This window comes from Lissotriton vulgaris, chromosome 6 (assembly GCF_964263255.1).
Source record: "Lissotriton vulgaris chromosome 6, aLisVul1.2, whole genome shotgun sequence".
NCBI lineage: Eukaryota > Metazoa > Chordata > Amphibia > Caudata > Salamandridae > Lissotriton > Lissotriton vulgaris.
Window position 1 is genome coordinate 1,925,139,962 of NC_141694.1, and position 17,034 is coordinate 1,925,156,995.

Here is a 17,034-nt window from a genome sequence, read left to right on the forward strand (position 1 = left end):
ATCGATAGATGGGGCCTTGTGGCCCGTTTTGGCTGGGTATACCCCACACCCAAATTATCTAAATGCTACAGTCACAGAACTCCTTGTATTGCATACTTCGGTAATGCGTATACAAAGAGCTGGTATTCAGTTCATGTTGCACAACTATCAGGTGCGATCACCTGGCATTGCTGCGCAACCACCTGCACCTAGTGGCGTGATCATCAGTCCCTTAATGATTCATTCTGTGCTGGGTAAGTGTCCTCAAAATAAGGATGAACTTCCATATTGGCTTGCTGAGAAGTTTGGACAACTCGAAGATATTTTTCCAAATACCACACCTGTGGAGAAACACAGAATCCTGATAATGAGTTTACCTAAAGGCCTGGTTCCCAAATTAGCTGATTGTAACACTTGGGGTAGAGTGTATGCAACTGTATATTCGATGTGTTTCACCCCCTCAATGAGCGTTTTTCCTTCCGTGATCAAACAGGTTCAAGATGAACATGGGGCCGAGCCGGCCCTGGAGATGGGAATGAGATTAGTGAGTGTGTTTGACATTGTTTGAGATATGATCTTTGCTAATGTTAAGGGTGACACCATGAGTTAATACTTGGAGGCTGTGACTGATGCAAACAAACAGTACAAATTGCCAAAAAGGAATTAAGCTGTTTACTCAACCCCAAACTCAGGATCAAACTCAACAAAAAGCCCAGACTGATAATAATGGGCGCCCGTTCTTTCCTAAAAAGAACTGGAGAAATAAAAAACTGGGGTAGCAACAACAGAAGCAGGGTTTGCGTGCTGGTCCACCAACACCTGAGTCTTCTGGCCGTACTTATGACTTGCGTGACCCGCGTAAAATTATGACTCCAGATAGTCCAGTTCCGACGATAACCTCGCTACCGCCGAACACCTTCACTTCCAGATTCACACCAACCCCAAAACCACACTCAGAGGCACCCTTATCAACAGACCCCCAGGATCACGCTCACAATTCAGTGAAGACATCGCAGACTTCATCAGCCCACATGCCCTCCCATCCGAGAACTACATTCTACTGGGAGACCTCAACTTCCACCTGGTCAAAAAAACGACAACAACACCACCGCCCTTCTGGACCAACTGGCCAATCTCGGACTCAAACAACTCGTTGACACCCCCACCCACTCTACCGGACACACGCTCGACCCCATCTTCACCTCCAGCAAGTACATCTCCTTCGATCACACCACAGCTCTCCATTGGACGGACCACAGCTGCGTTCACTTCCACTACAAAAAATCCAAGACCCATAAACCCCCCAAACCAATTCCCCGAAGAAACTGGAACAAAATCACCACCGACCAGCTCTTCTCGTCGCTTCAACAAAACCCCCCTGCCAATTCATCGGACCCTAACCAAGCAGCCACCAACCTCACACAATGGATCACACACAGCGCAGACAAATTGGCACCCTTTAAAAAACCATCAAATCAAGCAAGGTAACAAAAAAAGCCCCCTGGTTCAACGATGACCTCAAGAAACCCAAGAAGCTCTGTCGCACTCTCGAGAAAACCTGGAGAAAAAACCCTACCACTGACAACCTGACCTCCTTCACGAATGCCACCTGCAATCACCACCAACTTATCCGATCCACCAAGAAATCAGCATTTAAGGATCGACTTGACAACAACGCCCAAAACAGCAAGGAACTATTCAACATCGTCAAAGAATTCACTAACCCCTCCGCAGGCACTAACGACATCACCCCCTCTCAAGACCTCTGCGACTCTCTAGCCTCTTTCTTCCACAACAAAATTGCCCATATACATAACAGCTTTCAAAACCAGTCCGAAGACCAACCCACTCCGCCCACCTCCGAACCAAAACTCCACTCTATCAACCTCCGCACCTGGAACCCAATCACCACTGAAGACACCATCCGCCTGATGAATTCCATCCACTCAGGATCGCCAACCGACCCCTGTCCCCACTACATCTTCAACAAAGCAGACTCCATCATCGCACCCCACCTCCAAGACGTCATCAACCACTCCCTCAACTCCGCCACCTTCCCGGAAAACTGGAAACATGCCGAACTCAGCGCCCTTCTGAAGATACCCACGGCTGACCCAACCGAGCTTAAGAACTACCGCCCCATCTCGCTCCTCCCTTTCCCCGCCAAAGTCATCAAGAAAGCCGTCAACAGTCAGCTCGCCAACTTCCTCGAATCCAGCAAATCCCTCGACTCCTCTCAATCAGGCTTCCGAGCCAAACACAGCACCGAAACCGCCCTCATTGCAGCTACAGACGACATCCAAACACTACTGGACAACGGAGAAACAGTTGCTCTCATCTTACTTGACCTCTCCGCAGCCTTCGACACAGTCTGTCATAGCACCCTCATACAACGCCTCAGCAACACCGGTGTACAAGGAAAGGCATTGGACTGGATCATATCGTTTCTCGCCGGAAGAACCCAGAGAGTCCACTCCGCCCATTCAAATCAGAGGCCACCAAAGTCATCTGGGCGTACCACAAGGATCATCTCTCAGTCCCACCCTCTTCAACGTATACATGAGTCCCCTCGCATCCTTAACTATAGCGCCAAGAAACCGCTGGTATACGTGCGCTCTATAAGTAATTTTAAACTCAAACTCAAACTCAATCCATCGCACGCCAACACAACCTCAACATCATCTCCTATGCAGACGACACCCAGCTGATCCTCTCCCTCACCAAAGACCCAAACACCGCCAAAACCAACTTACACGAAGGAATGAAAGAAGTAGCCGAATGGAGGAAGAACAGCCGTCTAAAACTAAACTCAGACAAAACAGAGGTCCTCATCTTAGGATCTTCCCCCTCCGCCTGGGACGACTCATGGTGGCCACCGGCCCTCGGAACCGCACCCACACCTATGGACCACGCACGCAACCTGGGCTTCATCCTGGACTCCTCCACATCCTACGAATGCTCAAAAAAATCTTCAGTTGGCTCCCCACCGAAACAAGAAAGACAGTCACCCAAGAGCTGGTCACAAGCCGATTGGGCTACGGCAACACCCTTTACGCCGTAACCACAGCCAAACTACAGAAAAAACTTCAACGCATCCAAAACGCCTCTGCAAGACTCATTTTAGACATCCCTCGGCAAGCTCACATCTCCGACCACCTGAAAGACCTCCACTGGCTCCCTCTCAGCAAGAGAATAACATTCCGTCTCCTCACCCACGCACACAAAGCCCTCTACGACCTGGGACCCGAATGCCTCAACAGGTGTCTATCCTTCTACACCCCCTCCCGCCAACTACGATCGTCCAATCAAGCCCTCGCCAAAATTCCGCGCATCCACAGATCCACCATGGGGGGAAGATCCTTCTCCTACTTGGCGGCTAAGACCTGGAATTCTCTCCCCTCCCACCTCCGCCTCACTCAGAACCACCTCTCTTTCAGAAAGCAACTAAATACCTGGATATTCGATAAGTAAATCACCACCCACCCTCAAGCGCCTTGAGACCCTCTGGGTGAGTAGCGCGCTATACAAATATCAGAACTTGAACTTGACACATCGGACTCCCAATCCGGTGGTGGGGAACGTATGGATGGTAGCAAAGGTTGAACCACACAACAGGGATGGGATCAACCTTGAAAGTCTGACGTCAAAACCAAACAAGAGGATCTGCCTCGTTTTAGACTTCCATTAAAAAAAAAAAAGTTGTTGCTTTAACAACAAAGTATGCCCCAGACAGCAAAAACACGGCTTCTAGGTTGGACATGAGCAGTGACTCTTCTCAACAGTGCAGCAGAGGTTACCATAGTGCGGGAGGCACTGCGTCCCTGTCTGGAGGCTTGAACAATTGATACATTTATTACAGTAGAAACAGCAGATACACAAGTTGCCCCCCCCCAACCCTCGGATAGACTCTATGTAATTGTCTTACAAATTGATGGTGATAAATAGCGTACAGCGGTGTTCTGGGAAAATCTTACCTCTTCATACAACATTTTGTTGGCAGAGGCAGATTGGCCTCCACCCTTTGAGCTAGCCACTTCTAGAGAGAAGGACATGACATTTCCCTGAGGAATATGCAAAGGCTTACACATCTGAGTGGGCTTTGGCCCTTGCACTGGCTGTGTACTATAATCAGGTGGGCTGAGATAGAGATTCACTGGCACATGAGATCCCGTTACAGTCAATGTCACAGCCACAGCTGCAATATCCAATCAGACAAGAGGCTAAAGCTCCCGTTTGTGACATTCTAACTCAGTTGGAGTATCAAGGAATGATTGAATCCAGCGTATCACCGATGAATAATCCTCTTTCCAGTATCAAAACCTGATTGTTCATATCGCATTGTATTGGATTATCGAAATTTGAATAGCCATTGTCGTACATTTGCCGTACACAACACACATAGCTCTGCGCTACTGAACAGTCTTATTCATAAAAAAATACAAAACTACACTTGATATATACAATGGTTTCTCTAGTCACAACTTGACTCCTGAGAGCTGTGACTTGACAGCATTTACCGCCATTGGTAATCGGAATTTACGCATTTGTCTATGGGGTATAAGAATAGCCCTGGGGCTTTCGCTACACGTGTTCTGTCTCTGTTATACAGCATAGACTCTGATGCGCTCTCGTACGTTGATGATATTTATCTGACGGACGATGAACTGTTGCAGCATCTAGTCCGAGTCGACCGAATTATACTGTTGTTTACCGACTGTGGATATAAATTCAATTTCGCAAAGTCAAACATCGCCTAATTTGCGGTGCTCTTTAAGGGCTATGAGCTCAATAATGAATGTAGGGACTTAGCCCCGCACTTTCTGAAGAAGTGTGCACTACTGCAACCTCCGTCTATGCTGAAGAAATTTCAGTCTTTGCTGGGTTTATTGAACTTTAGGAGGATTTACATCCCTGATTATGCGTAGCGTATCAAACCACTTAATCAATCAATCAATCACCAAAATTTGTATAGCACGCTACTCACCCGTGAGGGTCTCAAGGCGCTGAGGGGGTGGGGGTCGCTACTGTTCGAACAGCCAAGTCTTGAGTTGTTTCCTTAAGGAGAGGTGGTCCTGGGTCAGCCGTAGGTGAGTGGGGAGGGAGTTCCATGTCTTGGCTGCCAGGTAGGAGTAGGATCTTCCTCCGACGGCGGATATCCGAACTCGTGGGACAGAGGCGAGGGCGAGGCTGGCGGATCGGAGCTGGCGGGCGGGTGTGTAGAATGTGAGGCGGCTGTTGAGGTACTTTGGGCCCATGTCGTGGAGAGCCTTGTGTGTGTGGGTGAGGAGTCTGAACGTAATCCTCTTGTAGATGGGGAGCCAGAGAAGGTCTTAAGGTGGGCACAATCGGCGCACCCGCTGCGCGTGACCGCTGCGCGTACGCGCGGGTTCCATTTAAGGCGAAGTGGGAGGGAGGAGCAGCTGGGAGGCGGGAGCGGGGCAGCCAATGGGGACACAGAAAGAAAAGGGGGTGGGGCCGCAAGGGAGCAGCGGGGGTCACACCAGGGGAACAATAACGGCAAAATCGCAAAGCCTACTGACAAAAAAGAAACACTACAGTGAAATACAAAACGAAATACAACAATACAGTGAAATACAAAACGAAATACAAATGAAAGGCACAGATGAGGGCAACAGCGGGAGGAAGAACGAGCAGCAGCGAGGGGGCAACGAGGTCAAGGACGGACCTGAGGCGCTGGGGCAGAGACGCACCTACAGCTGGTGGGCCGTGCGGCGTGGGGGGTCCTGAGGTCAGGTCTATGCATTGATACAACCAACATATTCTTGTACCTGCTGGCTTCTAGAACATACCATTATTCTCAATCTTTGAAATTATCTGCTTGCAACTAAATACTTGTTTACACGTGATTATACCACAAACCTGGTGATTCGTATACTACCGGGGACGGTGGGTTTCACTTAATTAACGTTCAATGAGGGAGCCATAGTACCTATTGCATACAAATCACATTTGAACGCTGGATTAAAATGCAATTTTCGAATGTTGAAAAAGTTTTGATGGCGGTCCAAATAGCGATTCTGAAAGAACGCTCACTTGCGCAGGAACAATGTATTCTTATGGTCATGCCTCGCCCTGCTTTAGAAGCAGTGACTAAGACGAGTGTGCCAAACTCTAAGGCATTACATTCCCGTTGGATACAATGGACTACTTCTTTGACATCAGCTGATATCACGTTTATCTTTGAACTTGCTCTTCAGAAACAGAAGTTTTTATAGTATGAACATGTTCATCCTCCTCCATTGTCTTTGCTTCCTTTGGATGAGTACAAATGTAACATTTATACCGATGGCTCGCCTCAACCGGCCGTCGGTTCCAAACATGCTTGTTCAGCGGCTTGGGCAAGTGTGTCTGGTACAATTGTTAATGGAGAATTTAAATCTTCATTAGTAAATACTCAGTCACTTGGTGACTGTACAGCGCAATTGGCGGAGCTGCGTGCGCTTGTCCTTGCTCTCGAGTTTGCTGATCCTAATGTGAATACTCTTATTGTATGCAATTCTAACTACTGTGTTCAGTCTTTCAAGGACAACTTATCCTTTTGGTCTCAGAATGACTATTGAGACTCTAAAGGCAGCGTTTGGGGATTTTGGGTACTAAGGGGATAGGAAGGTACAACCCCTATACACTGAGGTCCTGTTTTCCTGCCCATAGTTCTGTGTATGTGCAGAATCCCCACAACAAATGCAGACGCTTCTCTCATGCTGCTAACTAGCATGAGAGAAGCACCAGGATTGGTTGGATCGGGCTGACTCAGCAATCCAACAGACACTGGAGGCCGGTGCCTGCTCTCCACCCAGCTGTCTAAGACAGTTTGAGTGAAGAGGTTTAAAGTGCGCATGTCAGGCTGGCCATCGATAGACAGCTGGGCAAAGTGACATGCGTACTTTAAACTTTAAGTGTGGTGTGCACCATTTCCTCCTCCCTGCTGCCAGTCAGCAGTGCTGGCCCCGCCCCAACGCTTCGCTCTGGCTGGCCAGCTGCACTGAAAAATAAATCGTAATAAAATAATTTTAATATCATTTTATTTTTCATGGTTGCTGCGCTGGCAGAAGGGAGGCGAAGCTCCTGCGCCTCTGGTGCACAAACCACAGCTGCTTTACTAGCATTATAATGCCATGTGTGTGCCCCTGAAAGAACTAACTCAGGAAGATGGATAAATAAACACAATAATATCAACTATGTGGAGGTCAAGCACTCTTTTGTGGGAGCTTTCAACGCCTGTTCAATCAAAACAAGTTCCCCTGTGGGCGGAGCCAAAGCCCCTCTCTATTGATGCTCAGGCACACTGTCAAGCCAGACCACAAAAAGGGCCTTAAAGACATTTACAGAAAGCCATGAAACTGATTGGTTATGACGACTTATTATCGATTATTAAACCTCATCTCTCCTCTTCAAGGCATCAGTCACTTTGTCTTTAAAGCTCCCTTTTAGATTTTCCTACTTCTCCACTTTTATCCCAAAACACTCTTTATCTCTGACATGACTCGACCTTCTTCATCTAGATTCTCTCTCCTCATTATTAACCGTTTCTTGTTGCATTGAGGCCTTACTGGCTTTTACTTATTAAAATGCATTGTGTGTTTCAAAACAGATGCTTAAAATTCTTCGACTCCACCCCTTGTGAGCCCAGACTCTGCCACACAATAACAAAATAAAAATAATTAGCTGCACTTATGGCAGACTGCAGTGGGCTAAGGGATGCGCTCCTGTGGGGATGAACTAAGGAATGCACTCCCGCCGGGATGAACTAAGGGATGCACTCCCGCTGGGATGAACTAAGGGATGCTCTCCTGCGGGATGAATTAAGGTATGCATTCCTTTAGGGATAAACAAAGGAGTGCACTCCTGCAGGGATGAACAAAGGGATGCGCTCCTGCGGGGATGAATTAAGGGATGCACTCCTGCAGGGATTGTTGGACTTGGCCCTTCTGGCAGGTTCACCCCTGAACTTTTTGCTTTTGATATGTGACCTGGTGATAGTGATTTTTGGTTTCTGTGCACTTTACTACTGTGTTCCAGGGTAAAGTGTGTGTGTGTAGTGAAGTTGACCTGCCCTCCCATAGGAATGCATGGGGAATGTATGTGACCATGTTAGTTCCTGATGTGTGGGGAGTGCAGGCTCGAGTTTGGTATGTGCGGACTCGTGTGATTAAATGCTGCGCAGTGATGTATGCGGCGTGATTGTGTCTAGTGTGGAAGTGCCACTTCTAGAAGTTGGCATGTGTGTGTAATTTGTGTCTGGCTTGTGATTGGCTAGAGCTGGCTGGCTCCAGGAGTCATGATGGGTCTGCCCCGGTGGTGATTGTTGAGATTAACATGAGTGATGTGAGGGAGGAGTACACCTGGGACCTGAATACGGCTGGGCTTTCCCCACACAATGCTGGCTCCGCCCCCTGTGGTGCGTCTAATGACCCTAGCCTGCCTAGTGAATGGAAAGGGTGGCTGAGGAAAACAAAGTGCTCCAAAATCAGCTGCAACTGGTTTCTCCGCCACCCTGCACCCAGACAAAGGTTTTTACTGTATAAAAAGGGGCTGTATCCCCTTACAAAATGTTCTCTTCCTGATCCAAGCTGAGGGGGGCCTGCTGCTGCTGGGCACCAGGAGGACCACCACTGAGGATTTCCTCCCTGCCTAGGAGAACCCTGTGAGCTGGCTCTGGGCTTAGCCTTGCCCCCCCATCCTGAAGGGCTATTTCTGGACTTTGCCCTGTAGTGCCCCTGGATTTCTCCTCACAGCGCCAGGGAAGCGCTGTTTTCCTTTTCCAGGGAGCCCTTTCCCGTTCCAAGGGCCCCACAGGGCGGGGATCGCCCTCCTCAGGGATTCCTGGCATGGGAATCCCCTGCCTGCCAACATCGGCGCGGGTGCCACCCCGTCCTTGCCGTGTTCCTCTTTGTTTTGTGGCATCTTCACGGGAGCCTACCCCGTGTTATTTATTTTATTTGGGAGTGTATCTCCCCCGCGTTTCTGCACCTCTAAAAATGGGTGCCCACCCAGTATTGCTGCCAAACAAGCCGCCAAGGTATCCCCCTGGGCCACCCCGCTGCCTGCGGTGACCCGGAAGGAGAAGCCACAAACCCGGAAGTCCTGCCCCGCAACCTCAGCGTGGGCAGAAGCCAGAAGCAGGCATCTCCCACGGGGCTCCCGAGAGAGAGGGAGAGCCCCGTGGTGTCCCGCAGAGGAGCCTGCAGCTTGCAACGGTGAAAGGAGGGGCGCGAGGCATAGTGCCGTGCCTGCCCACGCTGCACCATCAAAGAGGACCTGCCGTCCCCGCCGTCACCGCCTCCAGAAGCGGAGAAGCTGGTGAGTGACGGGGCGAGAGGGAGCACGGGACCGGCCCCGCAGACCAGCGCCAGAGACCGGCACATTTCCGGTGCCCGCCCCTCCCCTATTGCCGGTGCAGACTTTGAGTGGGAGCCACGAGGCTCCGTGGGCACCAAGTGTTCTTTAAAGGCCCGCTCCCCCTTTAGGCACCCCCACGAGAGGCTCAGGCGGCATCTTTGCGAGTTCGAGTCCCCCGAGAGGGACTGCACCAATCAAGGGGCATATTTGTTGATGAGCCCTGAGAGGTTCAAGGCGGCATTTTCGTTCTAGAGTCCCACGTGTTCTTGGGTGCCAGTCTTTATTTCAGAGTCCCAGAGAAGAGCCAGAAGGCACGCTGGTGCCAGGCTCAGATCTCCAGCTGCCCAGCACTTAGTGGGCAGCTGCTCCGTTTAGGCCCCTGACATTGGGACACAGGGCATTTCAGCCCCAGAGAGGCCAGTTGGCCTGGGACAGTCACAGTTTGTGGCCTATGTGATTTCTGCGCAATTGTTCTGTGCTGCACCTCTAAATGTGTTTTTATGCGTCATGGGCTTTTCCCTACACCGCTGAATGTATGTTTTTGCATCATGTGTTTTCTTCCCCTACACCTCTGAATGTTTTGATGCATCATGTGTAATGTTTTCATGCTTATACCCCTAACTGTGTAGTGACACTTAGGTGGTTGTTCTCCCTAGTACAGGTGTTGCTAGTAAGGTCCTAGTTCCCTGCGGGACATTCTCCTAAGGTGGTTAGGGTTGCATAGGTGATACTTACCTGTTACCAGTAGTTACTGGTTGTGTGCTCTATTTTCTATTTTTGTGCTAAAGTGATTATTATTCTATGTACCAAGTGCTATTTCTAACAAGTATTCTAAGACTAAAAGTGCATATTCCTGACAGTGGTCCATGTGGCCCTGTCCTGTACATATCCCCTGTAAATTCTGCCTGTGCCTGTTGGCACATTGTGAAGTGTGGGTTTTTATCTAATGTGTTTTGCTATAATACAAAGGCTATTTTTATACATAACCTTGTGTGGAGTTTCCTTTGTGGTGGGCCTTGGGTGTTGTTGCTGGGGGTGCGTGCGCAAACACTTAACTTACTTAGCCTCTGGGATAAGCCTTACTGCTCGTGCCACGTTGCCGAGAGGGTGAGGAGGGGTTATCTTTGGCGTGTAACTCCCTTGCCCTGACTAGAGTGGTGGTTTCTGCCTGGCTTTGGAGCAAGCCTCAGCCAACTGGAAATCCCATTTCTAACAGGGATGAACTAAGGGATGCTCTCCAGCGGGGATGAACTAAGGGATGCACTCCTCTCATGATGAACTAAGGGATGCGCTCCTGCGGGGATGAACTAAGTGATGCGCTCTTGCGGGGATGAACTAAGGGATGCACTCCAGCCGTGATGAACTAAGGGATGCGCTCCTGCAGGGATGAACTAAGGGATGTGGTCCTGCGGTCTTGAACTAAGGGATGCACTCCTGCGGGGATGAACTAAGGGATGCAATCTTGCGGGGTGAACTAAGGGATGCACTCCTGCGGGGATGAACTAAGGGATGCGCTCCTGTAGGAATGAACTAAGGGATGCGCTCCTGCGGGGATGAACTAAGGGATGCGCTCCTGCGGGGATGAACTAAGGGATGCACTCCTGTAGGGATGAACTAACGATGCGCTCCTGCGGGGATGAACTAAGGGATGCGCTCCTGTAGGGATGAACTAAGGGATGCGCTCCTGCTGGGATGAACTAAGGGATGCGCTCCTGTAGGGATGAACCAAGGGATGTGCTCCTGCAGGGATGAACTAAGGGATGTGCTCTTGCGGGGATGAACTAAGGGATGCACTCCTGCAGTGATGAACTAAGGGATATGCTCCTGTAGGGATGAACTAAGGGATGCGCTCCTGTATGGATGAGCTAAGGGATGCGCTCCTGCTGGGATGAACTAAGGGATACGCTACTGCAGGGATGAACTAAGGGATACGCTCCTGCAGGGATGAACTAAGGGATGTGCTCCTGTAGAGAGGAACTAAGGGATGAGCTCCTGCTGGGATGAACTAATGGATGCCCTCCAGCGGGGATGAACTAAGGGATGCACTCCTGTGGGGATAAAGTAAGGGATGCACTCCTCTGGGGATGAACTAAGCGATGCACTCCTGTACGGATGAACTTAGGGATGCAATCCTGTGGGGATGAACTAAGGGATGCGCTCCTGCAGGGATGAACTAAGGGATGTGCTCCTGCGAGGATGAACAAGGTGTGTCGGGTTTGTGCAAACACATCAGTCAAAAGCATCTTAGTATCTTAGTATGTCACTCGTTGGTGGAAGGTGGAATCTTTACCTGCTCCAGGGTCGTGTAACCAGGGCAGCCTGGGCTGGCGGATCAGCACTGGAAAACGGGCGACATAAGGCCCCATCGTCAGCGTCACTGCGGAGGAAGCAGATGATGTATGTCAATGTGTCCTGCAACATGTCACCTACAAGAGATGTCACTCACGTCAATGTCTCCTGCAACGCCTCACTTAGAGGAGATCTCACGTCCAACATTGGTTCACACAGAGCAGATTTCACTTGAGCTGATAATGTATGCTGTGCCTCCTTCCTAGCAGATATGAGGGCTGCCAATATCTCCTGTGAAATTTCTCAGCATAGAGTTCACATATGTCATTTTTATAGTGCTTACTATCCCTGTTGAGGCATTGAAGCGCTTCACAGCGAGTAGAGTGCTACTCCTGAACTCAAAGTTAGTAGTAGTCCGGCAGTAGATCCATTTTTTCTTTTTTTTCTTTGTATAATAATGGGTTATGCCTGCACTCCACAGATCCCATGCATTTACTCCAAACTGATGGTAGAGGTAGATTAGATAGAGCTAAATTAATTGAGATAAGATGCAAGTCATTAGTAGTAAATATAGGGATTGGGGCGGAGTTGGCTTTCTTTAGCATAGATATCCCCATGAGCACACGCATGCGCATTCATAATCAAACAATATTAATATACCCAGTCCCTCTACATGTACATTTAATAACTCAACCATCCACCTACCCTTCACTCTAGGCATCCATCTAATCACTCAACCATCCACCTATCTGTCCCTCTACTCGTCCATCTAATCACTCAACCATCCACCAACCCATCCCTCTGCACGTCGATCTAATCACTCAAAGATTCACCTACCCATCTGTAATGACAGATATTTTTCTCACAATCGGGTGTCTTAGCTAAATATAGGGTCTATAAGGACATTACTCATCACAGTCCCTTCTTAGAATGCCTACAAACACCACAGTTTCACAATACTTACCTAAGAAAGGAATATTACTAACAACTAAAGATGCAATAAAAGGAAGAAATAATAAAAATATAATAAATCATAGCTCCGAGATATGTATAGCAACGTCTCCCAACGAATCAACGCGAATATACGCGAGCAACACCTTTCGGTGAATCAGCAAGGCAACGCGAGAACAACACCTTCCAGGTGAATTAGCAAGGCAATCGCGACATCAACACCCTCCTGGTGAATTAGCAAGGCAATCGCGACATCAACACCCTCCTGGTGAATTAGCAAGGCAATCGCGACATCAACACCCTCCTGGTGAATTAGCAAGGCAATCGCGACATCAACACCCTTCTGGTGAATTAGCAAGGCAATCGCGACATCAACACCCTCCTGGTGAATTAGCAAGGCAATCGCGACATCAACACCCTTCTGGTGAATCAGCAAGGCAATCGCGACATCAACACCCTCCTGGTGAATTAGCAAGGCAATCGCGACATCAACACCCTTCTGGTGAATTAGCAAGGCAATCGCGACATCAACACCCTTCTGGTGAATTAGCAAGGCAATCGCGACATCAACACCCTTCTGGTGAATTAGCAAGGCAATCGCGACATCAACACCCTTCTGGTGAATTAGCAAGGCAATTGCGACATCAACACCCTTCTGGTGAATTAGCAAGGCAATCGCGACATCAACACCCTCCTGGTGAATTAGCAAGGCAATCGCGACATCAACACCCTCCTGGTGAATTAGCAAGGCAATCGCGACATCAACACCCTCCTGGTGAATTAGCAAGGCAATCGCGACATCAACACCCTTCTGGTGAATCAGCAAGGCAATCGCGACATCAACACCCTCCTGGTGAATCAGCAAGGCAATCGCGACATCAACACCCTTCTGGTGAATTAGCAAGGCAATCGCGACATCAACACCCTTCTGGTGAATTAGCAAGGCAATCGCGACATCAACACCCTTCTGGTGAATTAGCAAGGCAATCGCGACATCAACACCTTTCGGTGAATCAGCAAGGCAACGCGAGAACAACACCCTTCTGGTGAATTAGCAAGGCAATCGCGACATCAACACCCTCCTGGTGAATTAGCAAGGCAACGCGAGAACAACACCTTCCTGGTGAATCAGCAAGGCAATCGCGACATAAACACCCTCCTGGTGAATTAGCAAGGCAATCGCGACATCAACACCCTCCTGGTGAATTAGCAAGGCAACGCGAGAACAACACCTTCCTGGTGAATCAGCAAGGCAATCGCGACATCAACACCCTCCTGGTGAATTAGCAAGGCAATCGCGACATCAACACCCTCCTGGTGAATTAGCAAGGCAACGCGAGAACAACACCTTCCTGGTGAATCAGCAAGGCAATCGCGACATAAACACCCTCCTGGTGAATTAGCAAGGCAATCGCGACATCAACACCCTCCTGGTGAATTAGCAAGGCAACGCGAGAACAACACCTTCCTGGTGAATCAGCAAGGCAATCGCGACATCAACACCCTCCTGGTGAATTAGCAAGGCAATCGCGACATCAACACCCTTCTGGTGAATTAGCAAGGCAATCGCGACATCAACACCCTCCTGGTGAATTAGCAAGGCAATCGCGACATCAACACCCTTCTGGTGAATTAGCAAGGCAATCGCGACATCAACACCCTCCTGGTGAATTAGCAAGGCAACGCGAGAACAACACCCTTCTGGTGAATTAGCAAGGCAATCGCGACATCAACACCCTCCTGGTGAATTAGCAAGGCAATCGCGACATCAACACCCTCCTGGTGAATTAGCAAGGCAATCGCGACATCAACACCTTTCGGTGAATCAGCAAGGCAACGCGAGAACAACACCCTTCTGGTGAATTAGCAAGGCAATCGCGACATCAACACCCTTCTGGTGAATTAGCAAGGCAATCGCGACATCAACACCCTCCTGGTGAATTAGCAAGGCAACGCGAGAACAACACCCTTCTGGTGAATTAGCAAGGCAATCGCGACATCAACACCCTCCTGGTGAATTAGCAAGGCAATCGCGACATCAACACCCTCCTGGTGAATTAGCAAGGCAATCGCGACATCAACACCCTTCTGGTGAATTAGCAAGGCAATCGCGACATCAACACCCTCCTGGTGAATTAGCAAGGCAACGCGAGAACAACACCCTTCTGGTGAATTAGCAAGGCAATCGCGACATCAACACCCTCCTGGTGAATTAGCAAGGCAATCGCGACATCAACACCCTCCTGGTGAATTAGCAAGGCAATCGCGACATCAACACCCTTCTGGTGAATTAGCAAGGCAATCGCGACATCAACACCCTTCTGGTGAATTAGCAAGGCAATCGCGACATCAACACCCTCCTGGTGAATTAGCAAGGCAACGCGAGAACAACACCCTTCTGGTGAATTAGCAAGGCAATTGCGACATCAACACCCTCCTGGTGAATTAGCAAGGCAACGCGAGAACAACACCTTCCTGGTGAATCAGCAAGGCAATCGCGACATAAACACCCTCCTGGTGAATTAGCAAGGCAATCGCGACATCAACACCCTCCTGGTGAATTAGCAAGGCAACGCGAGAACAACACCTTCCTGGTGAATCAGCAAGGCAATCGCGACATCAACACCCTCCTGGTGAATTAGCAAGGCAATCGCGACATCAACACCCTCCTGGTGAATTAGCAAGGCAACGCGAGAACAACACCTTCCTGGTGAATCAGCAAGGCAATCGCGACATAAACACCCTCCTGGTGAATTAGCAAGGCAATCGCGACATCAACACCCTCCTGGTGAATTAGCAAGGCAACGCGAGAACAACACCTTCCTGGTGAATCAGCAAGGCAATCGCGACATCAACACCCTCCTGGTGAATTAGCAAGGCAATCGCGACATCAACACCCTTCTGGTGAATTAGCAAGGCAATCGCGACATCAACACCCTCCTGGTGAATTAGCAAGGCAATCGCGACATCAACACCCTTCTGGTGAATTAGCAAGGCAATCGCGACATCAACACCCTCCTGGTGAATTAGCAAGGCAACGCGAGAACAACACCCTTCTGGTGAATTAGCAAGGCAATCGCGACATCAACACCCTCCTGGTGAATTAGCAAGGCAATCGCGACATCAACACCCTCCTGGTGAATTAGCAAGGCAATCGCGACATCAACACCTTTCGGTGAATCAGCAAGGCAACGCGAGAACAACACCCTTCTGGTGAATTAGCAAGGCAATCGCGACATCAACACCCTTCTGGTGAATTAGCAAGGCAATCGCGACATCAACACCCTCCTGGTGAATTAGCAAGGCAACGCGAGAACAACACCCTTCTGGTGAATTAGCAAGGCAATCGCGACATCAACACCCTCCTGGTGAATTAGCAAGGCAATCGCGACATCAACACCCTCCTGGTGAATTAGCAAGGCAATCGCGACATCAACACCCTTCTGGTGAATTAGCAAGGCAATCGCGACATCAACACCCTCCTGGTGAATTAGCAAGGCAACGCGAGAACAACACCCTTCTGGTGAATTAGCAAGGCAATCGCGACATCAACACCCTCCTGGTGAATTAGCAAGGCAATCGCGACATCAACACCCTCCTGGTGAATTAGCAAGGCAATCGCGACATCAACACCCTTCTGGTGAATTAGCAAGGCAATCGCGACATCAACACCCTTCTGGTGAATTAGCAAGGCAATCGCGACATCAACACCCTCCTGGTGAATTAGCAAGGCAACGCGAGAACAACACCCTTCTGGTGAATTAGCAAGGCAATCGCGACATCAACACCTTCCTGGTGAATCAGCAAGGCAATCGCGACATCAACACCCTTCTGCTGAATTAGCAAGGCAATCGCGACATCAACACCCTCCTGGTGAATTAGCAAGGCAATCGCGACATCAACACCTTTCGGTGAAAATCAGTGCATACCTCTTGCACTATGTTGGGGGTAAGTCTACTTGTAATTTGGATGCTCCTGCTTCAGAGACAATCTCCCTTCCGAGTCAGCAATTACCCATTGGAGGAGAATGAACCCATCCCTCTGTAAGCACTTGGTCAAAAAGGGTTCTGTCTTCCACCACAAGAAATAAGGACACTAATGTATAATTCAATGGGGCTTTATTACATGATAAAAGGATGACAAGGCAAATAAAAGAAACATCTAAATATCACAATCATTCATTAACACAGATGCATACATAGAACCTGAAAAATGAAAGATATAGTTAGAAATAGCATAAGTTATATGGAAGATCTCACCATATTAGGCATTCTTTTTTAGGATCCAACGCTCTGTCCCTCTTCTGATTGGGTCAGGACTCTCTGCTCCACAAACACGACTACACGTCTGCAGCGTGATGCTTCATCAGATCATCAAGACAGCCAGTTCAGCAACTCTCCCTCACTGTATACCACTTCTTTCTACTCTATTCCCATTATTTTATTTAAACTATTG

The 17,034-nt window shown here is 49.1% G+C and overlaps 1 protein-coding gene across 1 annotated transcript in view; it reads right to left on the minus strand.

The window, feature by feature from the left end:
• Positions 1-17,034, minus strand: part of LOC147709941 (N-acetylneuraminylgalactosylglucosyl-glucoside beta-1,4-N- acetylgalactosaminyltransferase 2-like) — a 704,718-nt gene that overhangs the window by 72,838 nt on the left and 614,846 nt on the right. The window contains exon 7 of the mRNA XM_086925570.1: positions 11,630-11,716. Coding sequence (XP_086781696.1) covers positions 11,630-11,716 — 87 coding nt within the window. The remainder of the gene's footprint in view (positions 1-11,629; positions 11,717-17,034) is intronic.